This window comes from Hypanus sabinus, chromosome 2, assembly GCF_030144855.1.
Source record: "Hypanus sabinus isolate sHypSab1 chromosome 2, sHypSab1.hap1, whole genome shotgun sequence".
Lineage (NCBI taxonomy): Eukaryota > Metazoa > Chordata > Chondrichthyes > Myliobatiformes > Dasyatidae > Hypanus > Hypanus sabinus.
The window spans coordinates 169,691,837-169,716,123 of record NC_082707.1 but is presented as its reverse complement, the minus strand read 5'-3'; the positions used below and the strand labels follow the sequence as shown (position 1 = coordinate 169,716,123).

Genomic DNA, 24,287 nt, shown 5'->3' with positions numbered 1-24,287 from the left:
TGGACTAAAGGTTGTGCTGTATGGGTCCTTTAAAACCCAAACTATGCATTAATAAGGGATTATTTGGTAGGAAGTAATTAAGTAATAGAAACATGAAAAGGCTTTACAACTCTTCTCTCCTGCTTTGCCATGTAATAAGATCATGGATAATCTCTTAGCCCAGCATAGATTTTCTCTAAAAAGCCCATATCCATTGACTCCCTTAATATCCAAAAATGTAACATAACTCTGTTCAAAAGTAAGGATATGACATGAAATGTTTTCCCTCTGACATCCATGTTCATCCCCCACTTTATTTAATCTCTGCCGGACAGATTAGCTAAGATCAGTAAGCATTCATAAATCCTTCTTAGCATTTGTGTTACTTGAACTATCTTGATCTCAATCCTAGCATAGACATTTCATTTGTTCCTACAATCCACTCCAACTTAAACATGCTTATTTTCTCACTTGTCCTGTTCTGATAAAAGATTCATGAAATATTAGTTTTATTTCTCTCTCCAAAAATGCTGCCTAACTTACTATTTCCAGAATTTTCCATTTTTATTTCAGATTTCCAATACATGCAGGGTTTGCCTCTGATAAACATAATACTGTGAATTACAACTGCCAAGTATTTTCTTATGTTTTAAGTAAACTGATTGGATAGTAATCAGAATTAGAACCAGAGTCAGAATAAGGTTTATTACCACTGACATACATCATATGTTGCCTTGTGGCAGCAGTACTGGGCAAGAAATTAAAAAAAAACTAAGTTACAGTAATAATATAAAAAAAATAAAATGAATGATCCAGATTGCATTTGTCCTACCTTCTGCGGACTAGATGTTAGGGGTACCTTTCAACATTGCTGGGTGGATGATGGTGTTGTCAACAACTTTGGACAGCAATAGTTCAGATTTTCAGAGCTACTTCTTGGGTGTGGTTTGATGTCATATCCTTTGCTGTATTCAGTGCTGTCACAAATTTCTTCACACCATGTATTTTGAATCAAATTGGCTTAAATTTGGCTTCTGCTCATCTACTTTGCACTTCTGGCTGAATACAGATGCAAAAGCTTCAGCCTTATCTTTAGTACTCAAATAATGAACATCAAGAAAGTTAAAGTAAATTTATTATCAAAGTACATATACGACCTTGAGACCCATTTTCTTGCAGGCATTTACAGGAAAAATAAAGAATTACAAAATAATCCTTGAAAAAACATACATTTTCAAAGATTAACAAACAATCAGTGTGCAAATAAAAAAGAATATTGAGAACTTGAGTTGTAAAGAGTCCTTGAAAGTGAGTTTGTAGGTCATAGAATCAGTTCAGAATCAGAATCAGACTTTAATCGCCAAGTACCTGTGCACATACAAGGAATTTACTTCCGGCAGATGTTGTCTCTCTGCTCATAACAATAATAATGATAAATATAAATGAAAATATAGATTATACATACAAGTAGTGCAATCCAAGGAATAGTTAGCCGACAGTTAACCAGCAGCCGGAGGTGGATAACCGGAGGTGACATTATCCTCTGCCAATTCAGAAACCGGATAGTTAAAGGGTATTAACTGTTCTTGAACTTGGTTGTGTGGGACTGATGGTAGGAGCAACAAGAGAGCATGGCCTGGATGGTGGGGGTCTTTGATAGTGGACGCTTCCTTTTTGTGGCAGTTCTCCATGGAAACGTACTCTATGGTGGAGAGGGCTTTGCTTGTGATGGACTATCCTGTATGCACCACTTTACCACTTTCCGGAGTTTTTTCCATTTGTCCATCACTCATTTGATGTGACCATTTGCTTGTCAGATCATTTACTTGTTTCTATTGAATGCTCTTATTACACAACTAGCAAACTTCATTTATATTTGTTGTTTCTGTTGCTTCTTCGCACTATTTGTGGAGTTGCCCTGAGCAGTACATCACTGATAAAATGTAAAAATAAACAAAAACATTAAAAGATATGAAGATGAAGCAAGAACATTAGGCCAAACAGTACTTTATAAAACCTGATGGTTGGGTATACATATCCTAATTTTAGAAATTTGACTACTTTATTTCATACACTGAAATGTCCACATCCTTGGTCCAGGTATCAAACTCTGTCAAACATTTGGCCTACAGTTCTAACTGGGCATTCTTAGGCACACTCCTGTCTTGCCAATCTGAGGCTTTGTCAGTCTTTAAGAAGAGAATGCAAAAAGAATTATAGTCATCTACAACTCAGTAAATCTCATTTTAAAGAAGCAATTAAAATACATGGAAAAAGGAAGATAATGGGGAAAAAATTAAGCAGGAACGGACTGAGTAAGGAAGGAAATAACATGGGAGAAGAATAGTCAGGAATTGATTCCTTTAGGTATAATCTGATTGTTCTATGTTGGGCATTGCTTTCAATGGGTGCTCAAATAAGGATATTTCGTAGTAAAATTATCATGCTTTGCGGTTAAAAGCTGATCATATTTGGTGGATCACCATACAGTAATCTTATTATTTGATTCGACTTCATTTAGATGAGATTACTGTTGCTAAGGTGGTGAAATCAGTGATTCATTCCTTCATGCAGGACTCCTGATGGATGGAGTTTCAGCAGCGTAATATTTTTCGGCGTGCTCCGAGCCCGCACAATATCAGCCACTTAAAATATCGAATCTTTAGTTTTCGATGCCTCCACCCCAACGATTGATCTTGAAATGTCAAGCGTTCGAGGGAGCGCGGCCCGACGGTTGCCGGGGTCCATCTCGGCCTTGTCGTACCTGCGTCCGCGGGGCCGGACAGGCGTGCCCGGTTACCAGGGCGACCAGATGACGAGATGGCAGCGAGCAGCCGGCGCCCTTTCTTCTTGATCGGCTCCTCCTCGCTGCCCGAGCCTCCTTCGAGAGATTTTACACAGACAACAGCACCAAACCTCAGAAATGATTTCACACTTTAAAGCGTGAACCGACGATGAATGGTAAGATGATGTTTACTCAGAAAGAGAACAAGAAGCAGCTGTGGACGCGGGTACTGTTACGCCGGCATCGTCTGCCATCTTGTGTACACCTGAGCGTGTGTGTGTGTGTGTGCAAAACAGGCGGTGAAGATTTATTACCTTACGGCCCAAGGACATAGGGATGGTGTGAATTAAAAGTCAAATGGCTTACATTTGTTGCAAGCTAGTGCTTTGTTTAATGAAGTGCATTTTCTCCCCAAGACTATTGCCTGATAGCAAAGATCGGCGAAGGGACGTTTTCAGAGGTCTGGAAAGCACAAAGCTTAAAAGATGGGACCTACTACGCCTGTAAAAAGATGAAACAGTATTTCGAAAGGTAAATTCAAATTAATGTAGCCATACTGTTATGAAATGTTAATAATTACGTTTATTTAAACCACCGTGAACCTCCATTGATTATATAAATCTTGGAGCTGTCTTTGTCGAACTGATATTTGATTCATATAGTACCTAATTATTTACAGAACAGTATTTGGTATAAGGAAATGTTTGCATGTGAGTGTTTTTCTTAAATCAGAATATATTTTGATGTTAGCAAAGACAAGTTAATAGCAGTAATTTTTTAAATTATTATTACTTGTTAATCACAGACAACATTTTGTTTAGCCTGAAGATATGTGATTACATGTGTTAGGGCTTTCTAAAATTTCAAGTGCAATATATGGAGGCATGAATCTCCCAGTATCACTTAACTTATACCTAGTTGTTGAGGTAGTAAAAGTATACATGAAAAACAAAAAAACAAAAACACAAAGAACAGAAACTGCTGGATTTATTTCTCGGGTCAGCCATCAACTGTGGAAAGAAACAAAGGTTTAAGGGCAATGACCCTTTATCACTGTAGTACTGGAAAAGTTTTTTTTAAAGGGTATTTTATTTTACTGAAAGAACAAAAGGGATGTCTTTGATAAATTAAGATTATCTGGGTGACATGGGTGCTTTCAATGCTCCCTAGTTAATCATGGCTAATCTGTTTGGATGAGTGTAAACAGAGGACAGCCAGAGAAAATGAAATAAACTGGAACAGATGAGGAACATGGCAATTATTGAAAATCCAAAATAAAAGAGAATGCTGGAAATACTTTGTATTTGTGGGGAGAGAGAAAAGTCAGTGTTATGGATCAATGATCTGGCATCAGAACTGTCCAGTCTTGACACAGAAAGGAAAAACTTGTTACCTAAAACATTTAATTCCTTGTTGAGTGTCAAGAGGTGGCTTTATTGCATGATGATTTTTGCTTTTGTTCAATCTGCAGGTGTGACTTTAAGTTTCCAAATGCCCGGCACCTTAATTTTCAATTCCATTCTCACTCTGATGCGTTTCTGGCTTCCTATATTGTCTTGATAAGACTCAATGTAGGTTTGATGACCAGCACCTTATCTTCTATCTAAACATATTGCAGCCTTTATTACTCAATATCAAGTATATTAAATTCATATCACATTTTTTCTGTTTGTGTATGAGTGGGCCATATCATCCACATGAACTGACTTTAATTCTTACATCCTTCACATACGTGAGGAGTAAAAATCTTTATCTTGCATCTCCATCTAACTGCAATGTGCAATTTATAGTAATTTGTAATAAATAGTATGTACAACAGGACAATCAATATAGCATAGAAATACAGTTGTATCGGCGTGAATTAATCAGTCTGATGGCCTGGTGGAAGAAGCTGTCCCAGAGCCTGTTGGTCCTGGCTTTTATGCTGCAGTGCCGTTTCCTGGATGGTAGTAGCTGGAACAGTTTGTGGCTAGGGTGTCTCAGGGCCCCAATAATCCTTTGGGCCCTTTTTACACATCTGTCTCTGTAAATGTCCTGAATATTGGGAAGTTCACATCTACAGATGTGCTGGGCTATCCACACCACTCTCTACAGAGTCCTGCAATTGAGGGAAGTACAGTTCCCATACCAGGCTGTGATACAGCCAGTCAGGATGCTCTCAATTGTGCCCCTGTAGAAAGCTGTTAGGATTTGGGTATTGATACCAAACTACTTCAAACATCTGAGGTGAGATGCTTTTGTGCTTTTTTCACCACACAGTCTGTGCAGTCCACGTGAGATCCTTGGTGATGTGTGTGCCGAGGAATTTAAAGCTGTTCACCTTCTCAACCCCGGATCCGTTGATGTCAACAGGGGTTAGCCTGTCTCCATTCCTCCCGTAATCCACAACCAGCTCCTTTGTTTTTGCGACATTGAGGGGAGAGGTTGATTTCTTGACACCACTGTGTCAGGGTGATGACCGGCTCTGTAGGCTGCCTTATTATTATTTGAGATTAGGCTAATCAATGTAGTATTGTCAGCAAATTTAATTATCAGATTGGAGCTGTGCATGGCGACACAGTCATGGGTATACAGAGAGTAAAGGAAGGGGCTCCTGTATTGAGAGTCAGAGGGGTAGAGGTGAGGAAGCCCACTCTAAACACCTGCCGGAAATCTGACAGGAAATCCAGGATCCAGCTGCACAAGACAGGGTAAAGGCAGAGGTCTCTGAGCTTCTTGTCAAATCCGGAGAGGATTATGGTGTTGAATGCTGAACTGTAATCCAAGAACAGCACTCTCACATGAGCATCCTTCTTCTCCAGATGTGTAACGACAGTGTGAAGGGCTGTGGCTATTGTGCCAACTGTGTAATAGTTGTGTCAGTAGGCAAATTGTCGGGGTCCAGTGTGGGTGGTAGCATGCTGCAGATGTAGTCCTTGACCAGCCTCCCAAAGCATTTGCTTGTTATTGAGGTGTTATTAATTTGTTATTAATTCAAGTTTTCCCTTTCGACAGACACTGCCAAATTTGCTGGCCCTTTCTAACATTCTCCTCTGATTTTAGTTCTTTGTAGCAGCTCTTACAATTTCACACTTATACATGTCTGTTTTTCCCCCTCCCCATTAAGCTATCTACCAGACAACTTCATAAACAACATGTTACCACAGCAGCCCTGGCTTGGCCCTATCAATGATACTTCCTTCGGCTTATCCATCCCTCCTGTACTTTCTCAACAATTTGAAATTGGACTAGAACTCTGATCATCTGATAGCCTAGGGATTTTGTTGTTGCCAGACTGGCATGTTGAATATTACTAATACTGGATGTTAATTTTTATTAATGAATGAATACATACTTAATTTACCCTTTTTAGATGTAACACTTAGTATAATAGATTTTCCAGTATACCAGATGAATTTAGAGAGAGGAGGGAAAGGGGGGTGGGGTCAATGAGGTACTGGTAAGTTTTTTTTAAGGGAACAGAGCTGTGGTATGTTTATAAGAAGTGTGTAAAAAGGTTTCTGTCTGTTTATAAGAAGCATGAAAGTATGGTCCTGGTGTGTTTTAGGAGAAACACTGGTGTATTTATAAGGTGTGTGGTAATGGGACTCCTATCACTTTGTAAGGACTATGGAAATGGGAGCCCAATGAATTTAAGAGGAGTGTGGGAATGGCTTTTAGGTAGTGCATTCTTGGAGTTTTACTGTAACTTGTTTTTTTGCTTCTGCTGTTTTGACATGAAATGTTAACTTTGTTTTACTGTCTATTGCATTAATATAGCAAGTTGGTTTCTCCTTTCTGATCTAGTACGGTGGATTCCAGTTAATTGGGACACAGTGGGACCAGTACATTTTGGCCCAATTATGTGGCAGTCCTAAGTTTCTTGGAAAGGATGCCTATTTTTAAAAAAAAGACAAACTACAATTTAACTGGGTAATGAATTATGTATTTAAATGAAATGCAGAGCAAAATAGAAAACTATCAATACTACTATAGTACTATAAAACTGTAGTTTCGATTAGTTAATGATGGAGGAATACATCCACTGTATGCTGCTGTGGTGAATAAAATCAGCGTAGACACGTAGTATAGACATTGGACAGCCTTCATGCAATGCTTTCAATGATTGCATTCTCCAAATCTTCATTTTTATTGTAACATTCGAGATAATTGTCAATACCTTCAAATTCTTCATAGTCCCTAACTTGTTGAAGTAGTGAAATCATTTCATTTTCATTCCTGGCCATCTCTAGCATCTGCAAGCCTGAATGCTTGAAATTGCAGTGATCAAAACAATTCCAAATTATCTTATTACTTATTTCTCACCAACTGTCAGTTTCAGAACACAAACACGTGACTGATGCTATTTAAAAAGTTCACTCTAAGCACTGTATAGTGTTTGAACGCCGCACAGATATACGCGACTGACACTAGTTAACAACTTTGGCAATGGTCTCCTGTCCAAATTAAGTGGCATAATGTTCCAAATAAACAAAAGGAATCCTGGCTACTTTGTCATTTATATTTTGTTCTTTAAGAGTTGATCAAAAGAGGCCGCTGACCCGATTAACCAATGGCCCAGTTAATCACACAAAGATCCTGTGTGACCAACCTCACCCTATAACTCAGGCCCTTTAGTCTAGGCAGCATCCTTGTGAATTTCTTTTGCACCCTCTCCTTTCTGACAATGTGTTTCCTTTAACAGGATGACCAAAACTGCACACAATACTGCAAGTACAACCTTGCCAATAACTTGTATAATTGCAATATCATGTCCTGCTCCTTAACTAGCACGTCGATTGGGAAAATCAGATTGGTAATGGATCTCAAGAGAGTGAGTTTGTTGAATGCCTATGAGATGGCTTTTTAGAACAGTTTATCATTGAGCCTACGAGGGGATCAGCTAATCTGGATTGGGTGTTTTGTAATGAACCAGACGCAATTAGGGAGCTTAAGGTAAAAGAGCCCTTAGGAGCCAGTGATCACGATATGACTGAGTTCAACTTGAAGTTTGATAGGGAGAAAGTAAAGTCTGATGCAGCAGTGTTTCAGTGGAGTAAAGGAAATTACAGTGGTATGAGAGGGGAGTTGGCCAAAGTAAATTGGAAGGAGCTGCTGGTAGGGTTGACAGCAGAGCAGCAATTGTGTAAGTTTCTGGGAAAAAAGATGTATTACAAAAACAAAGAAATATTCAAATAGCAAAATAGTACAGCTGTGGTTGACAAAGAAAGTCAAAGCTATTGTAAAAACAAATGAGAGGACATAGAAGAAAGCAAAATTCGTGGCAAGATAGAGCATTGGCAAGGTTTTAAAAACCTACAAAGAGCAACTAAGTTAATCATTAGAAGGAAGAAGATGAAATATGAAAGTAAGCTAGCAAACAGTATCAAATTGGATAGTAAAAGCTTTTTCAGGTATTTTTTTTAAAAAAAAGAGAGATGAAAGTGGATATAGGATCGCTAGAAAATGAGGCTGGAGAAATAATAATGGGGGACAAGGAGATAGCAGATGAGCTAAATGAGTATTTTGCATTAGTCTTCACTGTGGAAGACATTAGCTGTGTGCCAGATGTTGTAGTGTGTGAAGGAAGAGAAGGGAGTGCAGTTATTATCACAAGGGAGAAGATGCTCAAAAAGTTGAAAGGCCTAAGGGGACGTAAGTTACCTGGTCCAGATGAACTGCACCCTAGGGTTCTGAAGAGGTGGTGGTAGAGATTGTGGAGGCATTAGTAATGATCTTTCAAAAATCATTGGACTCTGGCATGGAAGATGTTGGAGTCAATTGTTAAGGATGAGGTTATGGAATACTTGGTGACACAGAACAATATAGGACAAAATCAGCATGATTTCCTTAAGGGAAAATCTTGCCTGACAAACCTGTTGGAATTCTTTGAGGAATTATAAGTAGGATAGATAGAGGATGCATATTTGGACTTTCAGAAGCCCTTTGACAAGATGCCACACATGAAGCTGCTTACCAAGTTAAAAGCCCAAGGTATTACAGGACAGTTACTAACATGGTTAAAGCATTGGCTGATTGGTAGGAAGCATTGAGTGGGAACAAAAGGATCCTTGTCTGGTTGGCTACCAGTCGCCAGTGGTGTTCTGCAGGTGTCGGTATTTTGACTGCTTTTTATGCTGTATATAAATGATTTGGATGATGGAATAGATGGCTTTGCTTCAAATTTGCAAATGATACGAAGATTGTTGTAGGGGCAGGTCGTGTTGAGGAAACAGGAAGGCTGCAGGAGTTCTCAGATTAGAAGAATGGACAAGAAAGCAGCCAATGTTGGAAGATGCATGGTCATGATCTTTGGTAGTAGAAATAAATGAGCAGACTGTTTTCTAAAAGGGGAGAAAATCCAAATATCTGAGATGTAAAGGGACTTGGGAGCCCTTGTGCAGAACACCCTAAAGGTTAACTTGCAGGTTGAGTTGGTGGTACAGAAGGCAAATGCAAAGTTAGCATTCATTTCGAGGTCTTGATTACAAGAGCAGGGATTTGATGCTAAGGCTTTATAAGGCACTGGTGAGGCAGCACCTTGAGTATTGTGAACAGTTTTGGGCTCCTCATCTAAGAAAAGATGTGCTGGCATTGGAGAGGGTCCAGAGGCAGTTCACAAGGATGATTCTGGAAATGAAAGGGTTATCATACAAGGAACCCAGATGGCTCTGGGTCTGTACTCACTGGAATTTAGAAGGATGAGGGGCATCTCATTGAAACTTTTCAAATGTTGAAAAGGCCTAGACAGAGCAGATGTGGAAAGGATTTTTCCCATGGTGGAGGAGTCTAGGACAAGGGGGCACAGTCTCAGGACTTGGGGACATCTATTTAAAACAGAGTTGCAGGGAAATTTCTTTACCTAGAGGGTGGTGATTTTGTGGAATTTGTTACCACAGGCAGTTGTGAAGGCCAAGTCGTTGGATGTATTTAAGGCAGAGACTGATAGGTTCTGGATTGGACACGGCATCAAAGTTTATGGGGAGAAGGCTGGGGAATGTTGTGGAGTGGGGGGGGGGGGAGAAGAAAAGGATCAGCTATGATCAAAATGCCAAATTCTGCTCCTGTGTCTTATGGTCTACAGATCTCCTTAATGATAAGGCCAGCATGCAGACACTTCCTTTACCACCCTATCTACTTCTGCTACCACTTAGAGTGAAAATTGCACTTGTACTCCCATGTTCCGCTGTTCCACAACACTTGTCAGTGCCCTGCCATTCACTGAATTTACAAGTCTTACCTTGTTTTGACAAAATACTGGGGGAGCTCAGCAGGTCAGGGAGCATCTTTAGAAAAAGAGTACAGTCAATGCTTCAGGCCGAGACCCTTCAGCAGGACTGCAGTAATTGTTTGCACAACTATATTCGCCTCCTTCAAATCAGTATTTAGTAGATGTACCTTTGGCAGCAGTTACAGCCTCCAGTCAGTTTGAGTAGGTCTCTATGAGCTTTGCGCATTGGGACACTGCAATTTCTTCCCATTCTATTTTACAAAACTGCTTAAGCCAGATTTCATTAGGATTGTGAATGAACATCCCTTTTCAAGTCCAACCACAAATTCTTAATGGGATTGAGGTGGACTCTGATTTGGCCATTCCAGGACATTAACTTTGTTTTTAAACCATTCCTGTGTAGCTTTGGCTTTATGCTTGGGGTCATTGTCTTGCTGGAAAACAAATCTTCTCCCAAGTGGCAATTATCTTGCAGATTGCATCAGGTTTTCCTCCAGGATTTCCCTGTATTTTGCTGCATTCATTTTACCCTTCCAGGGCCTGCTGCAGTGAAGCATCCCCACAGCTGATGCAGCCATCACCTTTCTTCAAGGTAGGGATGTTTTTGATGATAAGTGATGTTTGGCTTCAGGCAAACATAACATTTAGTCTGATGGCTAAAAAGTTCAATTTTGGTTTCATCAGACCTCATAACCTTCCCTCATGACTTCTAACAAACTCTAGCCAAGATTTCATTTGAGATTCTTTTTCAACAGTTGCTTTTTCTTTACCACTGTCCTGTAAAGCTGTGACTAGTAAAGGACCCAGACAATAGTTGTTGTATGTACAGTCTCTCCTGTCTCAGCCACTGAAGCTTGTACCTCCTCCAGAGTTGTCATAGGTCTCTTGGTGGAACTCCCTCACTAGTCCCCTTATCATACTGTCACTATGTTTTTGAGGACAACTTGCTCTAGGCAGATTTACAGCTGTGCCATATTCTTTCCATTAACTGATTGACTAACTGTACTCCAAGGGATATTCAGTGACTTGGAAATTTTCTTGTATCCATCTCCTGACTTGTGCTTTTCAATAGCCTTTTTGCAGAGTTGCTTGGAGTGTTCTTTTGTCATCATTGTGTTATTTTTGCCAGGATAGTGAATCATCAGCACTTCAGTAAGCATATGATCCAAGACCTCACTTGTCCTCATCAGGGGATCAGCAGTGGAGAGGGTCAGAACTTTAAATTCCTCGGTGTTATCATTTTGGAGGACCTCTCCTGGATCTAGCACGTATGTGCAATTATAAAGAAAGCATGGCTGCGTTTTTATTTCCTTAGAAGTTTGTGAAGATTCGGCATGAAGTCTAAAACTTTTCAAGCTTCTATTGATGTGTGGTTGAAGAGTGCAGTGATTGGGTGCTTCGCAGCCTGCTATGGAAACACTAATGCCCTTGAACAGAAAATCTTACAAAAAGAGATGGAGACTGCCTAGTCTATCACAGGTAAAGTATGCCCACCCCCAACTGAGGACATTGACACGGAACGTTGTCACAGGAAAGCAGCATCCATAATCAGGGACCCCCTTTACCTAGGCAATGCTCTCTTCTTGCTGCTGCCATCAGGAAAAATGGTACAGGAGCCTCAGGACTCACAGCACCAGATGCAGGAACAGTTATTACAGGTAGTCCCCGGGTTACATACAAGTTCCATTCCTGAGTCCATCTTTAAGTCGGATTTGTATGTAAGTCGGAACAAGTACATCTGGTATTATTTAGCGTCATTTAGTCAAACGTTTGTCTTAGTATATAGTATATATTTTACCTTTCTATGCATAGAAAACACTTAAGAACCATATGTATTCCAATAATTAAACCACTGCGTTGCTTTGTATTAATTGTAGTTTTCATTGGGGCAGGGCATTTCCATGCTTCATTATTCTCACTTTATCCGTATCCTTTAAAATTAACCATATAACCATATAACAATCACAGCACGGAAACAGGCCATCTTGGCCCTCCTAGTCCGTGCTGAACTCTTAATCTCACCTAGTCCCACCTACCCACACTCAGCCCATAACCCTCCATTCCTTTCCTGTCCAAATACCTATCCAATTTTACCTTAAATGACACAACTGAACTGGCCTCTACTACTTCTACAGGAAGCTCATTCCACACAGCTATCACTCTCTGAGTAAAGAAATACCCCCTCATGTTTCCCTTAAACTTTTGCCCCCTAACTCTCAAATCATGTCCTCTCGTTTGAATCTCCCCTACTCTCAATGGAAACAGCCTATTCACGTCAACTCTATCTATCCCTCTCAAAATTTTAAATACCTCGATCAAATCCCCCCCTCAACCTTCTACGCTCCAATGAATAGAGACCTATTACAGTGACCTATAGAGCTCCAATGAATAGAGAATCGGAAAATTGTTCGGATCGTTGACCAACTGCAGCCTAACACTTTTCCAATGACTGATGGTGTTTCACCTCTTTCCAAACGCTTTATTATTTCCACATTATTTTCAATTGCGATCGCTTCCCGTCAATGGAACAGAAACACTGCGGGCGGCAGGTCCTGACCTGCGCCAGCTGCCGAGGTCCACTGGGTCCTAAGGACAACAGCACTGAGACAGGTTAAATGGGACAAGTGGGGGCTGTGCTGGATTTGGATATTTGATCCTCCGCAATATACTGCATGGGAATTCAAACTGGAGGTGGCAGTGTTTTTTTTTTATGAGGTGGAGTTGCAGGCTCGACATCAACCTGGCATGGATGGTACGGGAGTCACTGGATCAACATCAACCCAGTATGGGAGCAGTCTGTCACTAAATCGAACTTGGGAACCTCTGTTCTCTAGCCCAGTGCTGATCTGACTGCGCCACTAGCATAATGGAATGGGGGGGGGGTGCGGAGTCAGGGTGAATCTTACTAAGAAAAATTTAAGCTAAATACAAAGTTAAACACTCAACACAGTTACAACGGCAAAGACTTAAAATGGCGGATGGCATTGCGATCCGACATAAAATGGCAGGTGGCGTTCTCCTTCCTCAGTTCATAAGCACAAGTTGTCCGTAAGTCGGACATTCGTAACTCGGGGATTACCTGTATTCCTCAACCATCAGGTTCTTGAACCAGAGGGGATAGCTTCACTCAACTTCATTAACCCCATCACTGAACTGTTCCCACAAACTATGGACTCACCTTCAAAGACTGTTCATCTCAATTTCTTAATATTTATTGCTTATTATTTTTATTATTATTTCTTTTTTACCTTTTTGTATTTGCACAGTTTGTTGCTTTTTTCACACTGGTTGTTCAGTGGTCTTTCATTGATTTTATGACAGTTATCGGATTTATTGTGAATGCCATAGGAAAATGAATCTCAGTTGTATATGGTGACATATATGTACTTGGATAATTTACTTTAAACTTCAAACTACTAATTGCAATCATTGGTGAACACCAAGGAGAAATAAACATTAAAAATCTCAGTCATCTCCTATGGCTCCATATATGGGCAGTCCTGATGGTCTTTAAGAGGATGTAGTCCCTCCATAGTCACCCTTGTATTTTTAATATAGCTGAAGTAACTCTTGGCAATATTTTGGAGTGGCATAGTAGCGTAAGTTAGTGTAACACTTTACAGCACCAGTGAACGTGGTTCAATTCCTGCCGCTGTCTGTAAGAAGTTTGTATGTTCTCCCAGTGACTGAATTGCTTTCCTCTGAGTGTTCTGGTTTCCCCACTCAGTCCAAATACATATGGGCAGTAAGTTGTGACCATGCCACCACTTGCAGGCTTCTCCCAGCATATTCTCAGATTGTGTTGGTTGTTGACTCAAATGGTACATTTCATTGTATGTTTCCATGTTTCAATGTACATGTGACAAATAAAGCTAATCTTTTTTTGATTCTTTTTAACCCTGCCTGCCAAGTGTATCTCATATCTTGTTTTTTATTTCCCTGTATATTTTCTCTCTTAAGCCTGGCATTAAGTATTTTATATTTATTGAGGGAATTGTTCGTACCCAGCTGCTTAAATGTGATATATCCTCCCTTTTTATTTCTTACCAGAGCTTCACTATATCTTGTCAAACAGGTTTTCCTGAACTTGGTATATCTAACCCCATCTTAACAGGAATATGCTGCCTCTGGTCTCTTGGTATGATCCTTTTAAAAGCCACGCACTTGTCAAATGTTCCTTTGCCCTCCTGTGATGATTTGAAAAAATCTGGACTTTCATTTCCCTACCTGAAAATCCTTTGTGTATTTATTTTTGAGTAGACAATATGATTAATCTAGTCTTCTAGGTAATGGTAACTTAGTAATTCAATTCAAATCATTGAAATCTAGTCCACTTCTGTGTATTTTCATTAGATAGTACATTAAAGACCATTGAAAATTATTAATATTAGATTAAATTATCAAGTTCCTCTAGGGGTGCAAGGAATAAAGACTTAATTTCTTCAATCTTCCCTTATAACTCAGGTCCTCCAGTCTTGGCCACATCCATGTAAATCTTCTCTGTACTCTTTCAATCTTATTTACATCTTTCCTGTAGGTAGGTGACCAAAACTGCACACAATACTCCAAATTAGGCCCCACCAGTATCTTGTAATCTTCTAGATGCTTGAAATCCAAAGCAACATGCCAGTATCACAGGGGGAAATCAACAGTGGAGGTTTTGAGCCAAGAACCTTCAATAGGATTGGAAAGAAAGACTGGATTCTTTGGGGGACTAAATGAGCACCTAAACCACTATAGAAATAGTTTCTCATTTAAGATGCACAAAATGGCTATACTATAGCTGCCAATGCAACACTGGATAGCCATTGTATACCAGACCCTTACCCTTTTTAGTGGTGGGGTGGCAATATGTCTCTATCAAAAGAGGTGTGAGTTCTCCTTAGCCTGCAGGTCCCTCTTGGGCATCTGCTTAGCCATGCCCCCCCACCCCAATCAGGATCATCTGAAGACATGAGAGCAGGTGGTAGATGATCATATGAGCAGCTGGTGCATATCACAAGTCCTGGCTATGTGACAGTTGACACTAGATAGACAGTCTTTGAAGAGTAGTGATAATGGCTGGGGTCACCCATCTTGTAAAGACATTGCCCAGAAGGCGGCAGTGGCAAACTATTTCTGTAGAAAAATTTGCCAAAAATAATCATAGTCACCATGGTAACCACGGCATACAACACAGAACATGATGATGAAGACCAGACCCTTAAAATATAAATAAATAGTTTCACAATTTCTACAGATAAATCAAGCCATTTTTATTGTTAAAAAGGTTTGAGAAAATGTCATATAAGTTATTGGAATCTTGAAAATTAACTTGATGTTTATAAACTATACAGTTCATGATTACAAATAATGTCTGAACCAGTTTCCCCCCAGTTATCATTGTTTTGTGTTCAAATTTTGGAATTAGCTTAGAGGAAGTGAACAATCTACGTGAAATTCAAGCTATGCGCAGACTGAGCTTACATCCTAATATTCTTCAGCTACATGATGTGGCTTTGTAAGTAGTTTTTCGTAAATGTATTTTATAATTAAACATAAAATGTAATATAAACTTGGTTATTGATTTAACTGTTTATACTTGTACTTAATTTGGATTACTAAGCAAAACATCTGAATCTGGAGATATATATTGCATTTCATTTAGCATGACATCTAATGCATATTTCAACATTGTTTATGCTCAGCAATACATTCAAATTTTATGAATGTTTTTCATCCACATCTAGAATTTGTTCATTGCATCCTTGCTCAGAGCTGAGAGCTGTGGTAAATTGGCGTTATTCCGTAGAAGAATTAACCACATTTTAAATATAACCTTTTGTTTTGGAAGATCTTTAAATGTTGAATATACAATGCATTCACTATTTCTGTAATGCTAATAACTAAGTACTTCTATATATGATAGAAAAATTGTAGATGCTGGAAATCCAAAGCAGCACAAATAAAATGCTGGAGGAACTCAGCAAGCCAGGCAGTATCTATGGAAAAGAGTAATCAGTCAACATTTAGCGCTGAGATGACAATTTCTCGAACTTTGGGTAATTGCCCCTGCCCCCTTCACCATTCCCCATTCACATTTCCCTCATCCACCTTATCTCCTTAACCTGCCCATCGCCTCCCTCTACTGTTCCTCCCCTTTCTCTTTCTTTCATGGCCTGCTGTCCTCTCCTATCAGACTCCCCTTTTCTCCAACCCTTTATCGCTTTCAGCAATGAACTTCTCAGCTCTTTACTTCACCCCTCCCCCTCTCCCAGTTTCACCTATTACCTGCTATCTTGTACGTCTTTCTCCCCTTCCCCACATTGTTGCTCTGAGTTCTCATCTCATTTTTCCAGTTCTGATGAAGGGCCTCTGCCTAAAACATCGACTATTTACTCTTTTCCCTAGATGCTGCTGGCCTGCTGAGTTCCTCCAGCATTTTGTGTGTATTTCTATAAATGACCATTTTTTTCCTATCTATACATTGTAAAATGCCATTATTTATTACAGTCATGCCACCAGGAAGGCAGCTATGAAAACCATGTCATCACAGCTTATCCTAATCTATCCACATCTGTCCACAACTTGCATGCACTCTCAAAATTAATGATTGATTAAAAATTAGATTACGATCCATCACTGATTTTTTTCCTTCTTAACCCAGAACAATGATGCCAGTTACATTACCAGACGGTTCAGCGCAGAATGACTTGATTTCTGAACTTTCTGCTTATGTAAAACTCAAGTTTACATTGGAAAATCATTGGACCATAAAGGAAGATTCCAGGAAGAATTTCAAATGTAAACAGACTATATTGAAGTTGACTTGACAAAGCACAATATTATCTAGAAGTATTAAATACCTCTGTATCTGTTCCTGTATCTGTGGTGCTCCTTATTTGTGTAATCTAAGTGTTGTTCCAGTAGCTGCACTCTTCTCATATATTATTTCATATATGGATTTGCCTCATCCATTCTCTGCAGCATTGCATTCCATACTTCCAATATGAAGATGCTTCTTTTAAGCATTCTCCTTACCTGCTTAGTGATGGTTTAAAATTAGTAATGCATCATCATTAGCTCTTCAGTCAGAAGAAATTTTATGTTCCTGTTCTTTTGATTAAAAGTTTTCAAGTATTTTAGAAACTATACTGTCTGTTAAGTATACTCTTGGTCTTTGTTATGGTATAGACAAGCTTCTTATTTTCTTGCGCCACCTAGCTTATTCCTTCCTAGCTTGACTACGTCATTTCTCCATGATCCAGTCCCTTACCACTTGCATCCATAACACTTCTAATATATTCTGCTACTTCGGAATTTCTCAATTCCCTAGCTCCAGCCAGCTCATTGTTACCATTGACTTAAAATCCTTTTGCAGCTCCATTGCACGCTAGGATGGTCTGGAGGCTCTCAGTTTCTTCTTTGAACAGTTCCTCAATCTGCACCACCACACATTTGTCTGGCTGAGCTTGTTCATACTTCCAGCAATCTCTATTTCAACTCAACTTGCCTTTCTTCAAATCAAAATTATAACAATGGGAACTCACATGACTTTCTGTAGAGTATGTGGAAAAATCTTTGTTTTAATCCTATCCAGGGCTCCCTTTCTGAACTCCTCAAGTACCTTGAGAACTGAGTTGCTTTCTGTACTCATACAGAACTCAAATTTCATTAGTTTTGCTGCCAGTTTCCACCCTTCTCTCACTTCCATATGGTTCATCTCTGACTCAACCCTTCACTGGATCTCTCTGACCTTGGGATAGGTTAGTGACAAATATCAATTACAACCCCATGGACTCACACATCTGCCTCTTATAAGGAATCCATTCCATTCACTTAGTTCCTCTATATCCTTTGTATGTTTCTGATGTCAAGACTTTCCATGTAGGTGCCTATGAAATGTCTTCCATCTTCCTCAACTGTGACTTCTCCTAGACCATAGAGAGGACCACAGAGCCCTTGATCACTTCTTATCTATTTCCTCCATCTCTGCTGTCCTCTCCTGGATAAAGTAGTGATAGCAGTGCCCTAGTCTTCATTTTTCACTCTTTTACAGATTATCCTTTGTAACTATGCTACCTCCAACACCTTTCCTTCCCCTTTCAGCAATCAGAAGGGACCATTCTGTTCATGTTGGCTCAATACACTCCTAAGACATAGGAGCAGAACTAGGCCGTGCAGCCCATCGAGTTTGCTCCACCATCCCATCAACCTCTGCTTTAAATATACCCAATACTTGGCCTCCAAAGCCATCTGTGGCAATGAATTCCACAGATTCACCACACTCTGGCTGAAGAAATTCCTCCTGATTGCTGTTCTAAAGGGACGTACTTCTATTCTGTGGCTGTTTCCTCTGGGCTTAGACACCCCCACTTATGGAAACAGACTCACCAGGTTCACTCTATCTAGACCTTTCAATATTTGATAGGTTTCAATGAGATCCTCCCCTCATCCTTCTAAACTCCAGTGTGCACAGGCCCAGAGACATCAAATACTCTTCATACATTAACCGTTTCATTCCCAGGATCACTCTCATGAACCTCCTCTGGATTCCCTCCAATGCCAACACATCCTTTCTTAGGTAAGGGGCCAAAGACTGTTCACAATACTCTGAGTGTGGTCTGGCAGATTCTGTATAAAGCCTTTTCGATCTCCACCAACCACTTCACTTCTCATGACATTTTTCCCTCCTACTGCAGTAAATGTTATTCTCTTTCCAGGCAAAGCAGTCATTCACTTGCAGTAACACACACAAAATGCTGGTGAAACGCAGCAGGCCAGGCGGCATCTATAGGAAGAAGCACTGTAGACGTTTCTGGCAGAGACCCTTTGTCAGGACTAACTGAAAGGAAAGATAGAGATTGGAAAGTAGGAGGGAGGGGGGGAAAATCCAAAATGATAGGAGAAGAGTTGGAAAGGTGATTGGCAAAAGGGATACAGAGCTGGAGAAGGGAAAGGATCATGGACCAGGAGGCCAAGGAGGAAAGAAAGGGGGAGGGGAGCACAAGAGAGAGATGGAGAACTGGCAAAGAGTGATGGGCAGAGAGAGAAAAAAGGGGGGAATAATTAAATCAGGGATGGGGTAGGAAGGGGAGGAGGGTCATTAACAGAAGTTGGAGAAATCAGTGTTCATGCCATCAGGTTGGAGGCTACTCAGACGGAATATAAGGTGTTGTTCCTCCAACCGGAGTAGTGTTCAGCAAAACGGTCTCCCAGTCTGCTTTGGGTCTCACCAATATATAAAAGGCTGCAACGGGAGCATTACCTGGAAGGACCGTCTAGGGTCCTGAATGGTGGTGAGGGAGGAAGTGTAAGGGCAGGTGTAGCACTTGTTCCACTTACAAGGATAAGTGCCAGGAGAGAGATCGGTGGGAAGGGATGGGGGGGGGGAACGAATGAACAAGGGAGTTGCCTAAGGAGCGATCCCTGCGGAAAGCAGAAGAGGGGGGAGGGGAAGATGTGCTTGGTAGTGGGATCCTGTTGGAGGAGGCGAAAGTTATGGAGAATTATACGTTGGACCTGGAGGCTGGTGGGGTGGTAGGTGAGGACAAGGGGAACCCTATCCCGAGTGGGGTGGCAGGCAGATGGGGTGAGAGCAGATGTGCGTGAAATGAGTCAGCTGGTGTGGTATACTGCGTCTGGTGCTCCTGCTGCGGCCTTTTATATATTGGTGAGACCCGATGCAGACTGGGAGACTGTTTCACTGAACACCTATGCTCGGTCGACCGGAGAAAGCAGGATCTCCCAGGCGTTGGAGGAACAACGCCTTATACAGTATTCTGTCTGGGTAGCCTCCAACCTGATGGCATGAACATTGATTTCTCTAACTTCTGTTAATGCCCCTCCTCCTCTTCTTACCCCATCCCTGATTTAATTATTCCCCCCCCTCCTTTTTTTTCTCTCTCTGCCCATCACTCTTTGCCCGTTCTCCATCTCCCTCTGGTGCTTCCCTCCCCCTTTCTCTCTCCCTAGGCCTCCTGTCCGATGATCCTTTCCCTTCTCCAGCTCTGTATCCCTTTTGCCAATCACCTTTCCAACTCTTAGCTTCACCCCACCCCTCTCCTGTCTTCTATCATTTCTGATTTCCCCCTCCCCCTCCTACTTTCCAATCTCTTACTATCTTTTCTTTCAGTTAGTCCTGACAAAAGGTCTCGGCCCGAAACGTCTTCCTATAGATGTTGCCTGGCCTGCTGCGTTCCACCAGCATTTTGTGTGTGTGGCTTGAATTTCCAGCATCTGCAGATTTCCTCGTATTCACTTGCAGTTCAAATTTAGTTCACAATGTGGCCACATTTACTCTGGAAGAATCCAAACTTGGATTGGTTGATTGTTTTGCAACACTGCTACATTCAGTCTGCAAATGTGATCCTGAGTAATCTGTATTGTCTTCACTTTAATTGTTCACCTCACTCCCAATCTGACCTGCCTCTCTGTTACATCTGTATTGTTATGGTGAGGACCAGCAAAAACTTGAGTTCTGCATCTGGGCACATTGCAACCTTCCAGACTCGATATCAAATTACACATCTTCAGATAACTCACACTCTCCATTAGTATAAGATCTGGCCGGTTCTTCAGGATTAGTAATATTGGCTCAGTCTTTCTCTGTCCACTAACATGGTTTGTCATGATGGACTTTTTCTACAGCTCTGCAATTCACATTCTTTTGTTTGTATTCCTGGCTTCTGTCATACTCTTTATTAATTTATCAATTGGTCAACTTCATCTACAACTCATCCTCATGACAACACTGCCCTCACTCACAGTCACAGAGCTCCACAACACATAAACAGATCCTTCAGCCCAGCTAGTCTGCGTCAAACTGTTACTGTGAAATTTTTTCCTTTGTCCAATACGTTGCTTTTTGAGCCTCTCTGGAATCTAAAGCTAAGCTAACATTTGTCTGTCCATGATCTGATAAAAGATCTTTGATCAAACACCTTAACTCTGCTTCTCTTTCCATAGATGTTTCTTACTTTGCTGTGTGTTTCCAGCAATATGTGATTTTTTTTTTCAGATTTCCAGCATTGGCAGCTTTTAAATTTTCTGTTATTTTCTCAGTTCTTACAACAATGTGTAAGAATCTGATTCATGGTGTTGTCAAAATGAACCTAAATTGTATGATATATTTAATTTTGATACCTTTCTTTAAGTGATCACCCAAAAAAATCTTTTGATCTAATTATTGTTTGTGTGTTTTTGCTTTATTTCTTTATGATTGTACTCAAAATTATATTGTTCTTTTGATGGCTTTTTCCAGCTGTACTTACAAGAAGTAGTGCAGTTGAATTTTTGAGTCTGTCAACTCAAATTTTCTGAGTCTTTCTATTAAATGTTTTCATTCCTTACTATCTCAGAATCAGGGTTATTATCACCAGCATGTGTCATGAAATTTGTTAACTTAGCAGCAGCAGTTCAATGCAATACATAATAGTAGAATAAATAAATTGTGGTGTGTGTATATTGAATAGATTAAAAATTGTACAAAAACAGCAATATAAATATTTTTTTTAATGAGGTAGTGTTCATGGGTTCAATGTCCATTTAGGAATCGGATGTCAGAGGGGAAGAAACTGTTCCTGAATCGCTGAGTGTGTGCCTTCAGGCTTCTGTACCTCCTACCTCATGGTAACAATGAGAAAAGGGCATGCCCTGGGTGCTGGGGGTCCGTAATAATGGATGCTGCCTTTCTGAGACACCACTCCTTGAAGATATCTTGGGTAGTACCCAAGATGCTGAATAAATTTACGACCCTCTGCAGTTTTTTTTCAGTCCTGTGCAGTAGCTTGCCCCCCCCCATAGCAAACAGTGATGCAGCCCATCAGAGTGCTCTCCATGCTATATCTATAGAAGTTTTTGAGTCTATTTATTGACATACCAAATATCTTCAAACTCCTAATGAAGTATACTCTAAATGATTGTATAATATTTATCCATATTAATTTGTATCTGTTGCATGTCTTAACATTAATTTATTTGTATACTTCTGAAATTTTTGTAGTTCTTGTCACGTCATCTGTTCCTGTTTTGTCTGGTGAAGGAACACATAGTCTCAAAATTGTATGAGTTCTGTTGGATTTGTTTATACTGAACAAAACACATTTATCTTAAATATTTTCCGCTTTTCAGCTTTGTTGCCAAATTTTAACCAAAATTTTAGACCTGAATTTTTCTAACAAATTTCTGGTTAGACATTTCTGCATATTTTATTGAATGCTTTTGAAAAATCCATATATTCCATCAATTTAAATATTGGCAAAAGTTTTTCCTTAATGGCAGATTTTAAATAAAAATTAGAGTGAAGGTAGCAGTAAAATGATGCGATCAAGATGATACAAGACTTCCTTGTCCATTCGTCCCTCCCTACTGATCTCCCTCCTGGTATTTATTATCCTTGCAAGTGGAACAAGTGCCACACCTGCCCCTTTGCCTCCCACCTCACTACCATTCTGGACCTCAAGCAGTCCTTTCAGGTGAGGTGACACTTCACCTATGAGTCTATTGGGGCTCATCTACTGTATTTGGTGTTGCTGGTGTGGCCTCCTGTATATCAGTGACACTTGATGTTGATCAGAAGACCACTTTACCAAGCACTTACCCGCCAGTAAAAGTGGGGTCTCCTGGTGGCTACCCATTTTAATTCTACTTCCCATTACCATTCTGACATGTCAGTCCATGACCTCTTCTACTGCTGTGATGAAGCCACACTCAATTTGGAGGATGAACACTTTGTATTCCATCTAGGTAGCTTCCAGCCTCATGGCATGAACATCAATTTCTCGGCTTTCTGGTAATTGCACCGCCCCCCCCCCCCCCACTTCAACATTCCCCATTTTCATTTCCCTCTCTCACCTTATCTTCTTACATACCCATCACCTCTGTCTGGGCTCCTCCCCTTTCTCCTTCTTCCATGACCTTCTTTACTCTCCTATCAGATTCTCTCTTCACCAGCCTTTTATATCTTTCACCAAGCAACTTCCCAGCTCTTTACTTCACCCCTCCCATCTTCTCCCAGTGCCATCTATCACCTACTACCTTGTACTACTTCCTCTCCAAACCCCTCCCCCAAACTTCTTACTATAATTCTCATCTTTCTTTTCTCCAGTCCTCATGAAGAATCTTGGCCCACAATGATGACTGTTTTCTCTTTTCCATAGATACTGCCAAGCCTGCTGAGTTCCTGCAGCACTTTGTGTCTGTTGCTCTGGTCAAGATGGTGCTGAGCTGTGATGTCTGGAGAGATCATGGCTCAGACTTAGTTTTTATTAGATTTGTAGGGGTGGTTTTGGAGGCAGCATGGTGAGTTAGGGGACAGGTTAGGGTTTGGAGACAAGGATGAGGACAAAAAGAGGTAAGAGTCAGTGCAGAAGCCACACATAATCCACATTGAAGGGCTCTGCGGTAGAAGGCCAGCGAATCCTGTGGACAAATGTTGGGAAGTCAGGCACATAGATGTAGACCAGCGATTGCCATGGTCAATGACTGAGCTTGGCAGACCCTGTGGATGAGAGCTCGTGCACTCCCACCCCTCATCCCCAGTTGGTGAGTCCTGATGTTGGAGGTCTATGCAAGTCTGGAGTTAAAAGCCTCAAGATTGATGAGTCCTGAAATCAGTGCTGAAGGTTGAAGACCAAAGATGGCAAGTCCAGAGGTCGAGGCTCAATAGTTGGAGTCCCTAGGTCTGGAAGTTGGAGGCTCAAGCCAGGGGCAATCTCCAAGATCTGAGTCTGGTGTCAGAGGTCTGTGAGAGTTCAGAGTTCAAAGTCCTGTGCAAAGTGAGCCCTGTGGTTGATACTAAAGACCGAAGCCCGATGTTCGAAGACCAAAGTCAACAAGTCCGGAAGTTGAAGCTACATATTCACAACCCATGGGTCAGCGTGTCTGGAAGTTGGAGGCCCAATGTCTGCAAGTCTGGGCCAGAGACGAGAGGTTTAAGGCCTACAGGTGGCCTGTTTTAAGGTTGGAGGTGTGTGTGTGGGTGGGTGGGAAGGCAAAAAGGGGCTTGTTTTGCCGTTGCCGTTGCTTGTGTTGTGCTGAACATTGTGGACATGCTATGTTGGTGCCAGAATGTATGGTGACACTTCCACTAGTACATTCTTAGGGTGTGTTATCACAAACTGTGCATTTCACTGTGCACGTGATAAACAAGTGATTCTTTATCTATAGATTATTTTGCTGCAGTTGTATTTCTCTCATAGGGCTAATTTTCTAAAAGTAACATACATTTACCCTAACCAATATTGTTTACTTCAAACTTCAGAACTTTACTAAAGGAGTACAGTCATGATAGTATACCAATTTCTTAACCTTTTTCTTTTGTGCTATGGTCCC

The 24,287-nt window shown here is 40.7% G+C and overlaps 2 protein-coding genes across 18 annotated transcripts in view; one reads left to right on the top strand and one right to left on the bottom strand.

The window, feature by feature from the left end:
* LOC132386930 (ribosome quality control complex subunit NEMF-like) overlaps window positions 1-1,580 on the bottom strand; it is an 88,775-nt gene extending 87,195 nt beyond the window's left edge. The window contains exon 1 of the mRNA XM_059959294.1: window positions 1,445-1,580. The gene's annotated coding sequence lies outside the window, so the exon portion shown is untranslated. The remainder of the gene's footprint in view (window positions 1-1,444) is intronic.
* Window positions 1,581-2,801: 1,221 nt separating this feature from the next.
* LOC132386955 (MAPK/MAK/MRK overlapping kinase-like) overlaps window positions 2,802-24,287 on the top strand; it is a 107,879-nt gene continuing 86,393 nt past the window's right edge. For 16 of the 17 annotated variants that reach the window (XR_009509736.1, XR_009509719.1, XR_009509727.1 and 13 more), the window contains exons 1-3: window positions 2,802-2,940; window positions 3,181-3,295; window positions 15,385-15,474. Coding sequence is in view for 5 of the 17 variants with exons in the window: in XM_059959352.1 (XP_059815335.1) it covers window positions 2,934-2,940; window positions 3,181-3,295; window positions 15,385-15,474 (212 nt within the window). In the remaining 12 variants the exon portion in view is untranslated. The remainder of the gene's footprint in view (window positions 2,941-3,180; window positions 3,296-15,384; window positions 15,475-24,287) is intronic. The other variant, XR_009509741.1, reaches the window with a different exon arrangement.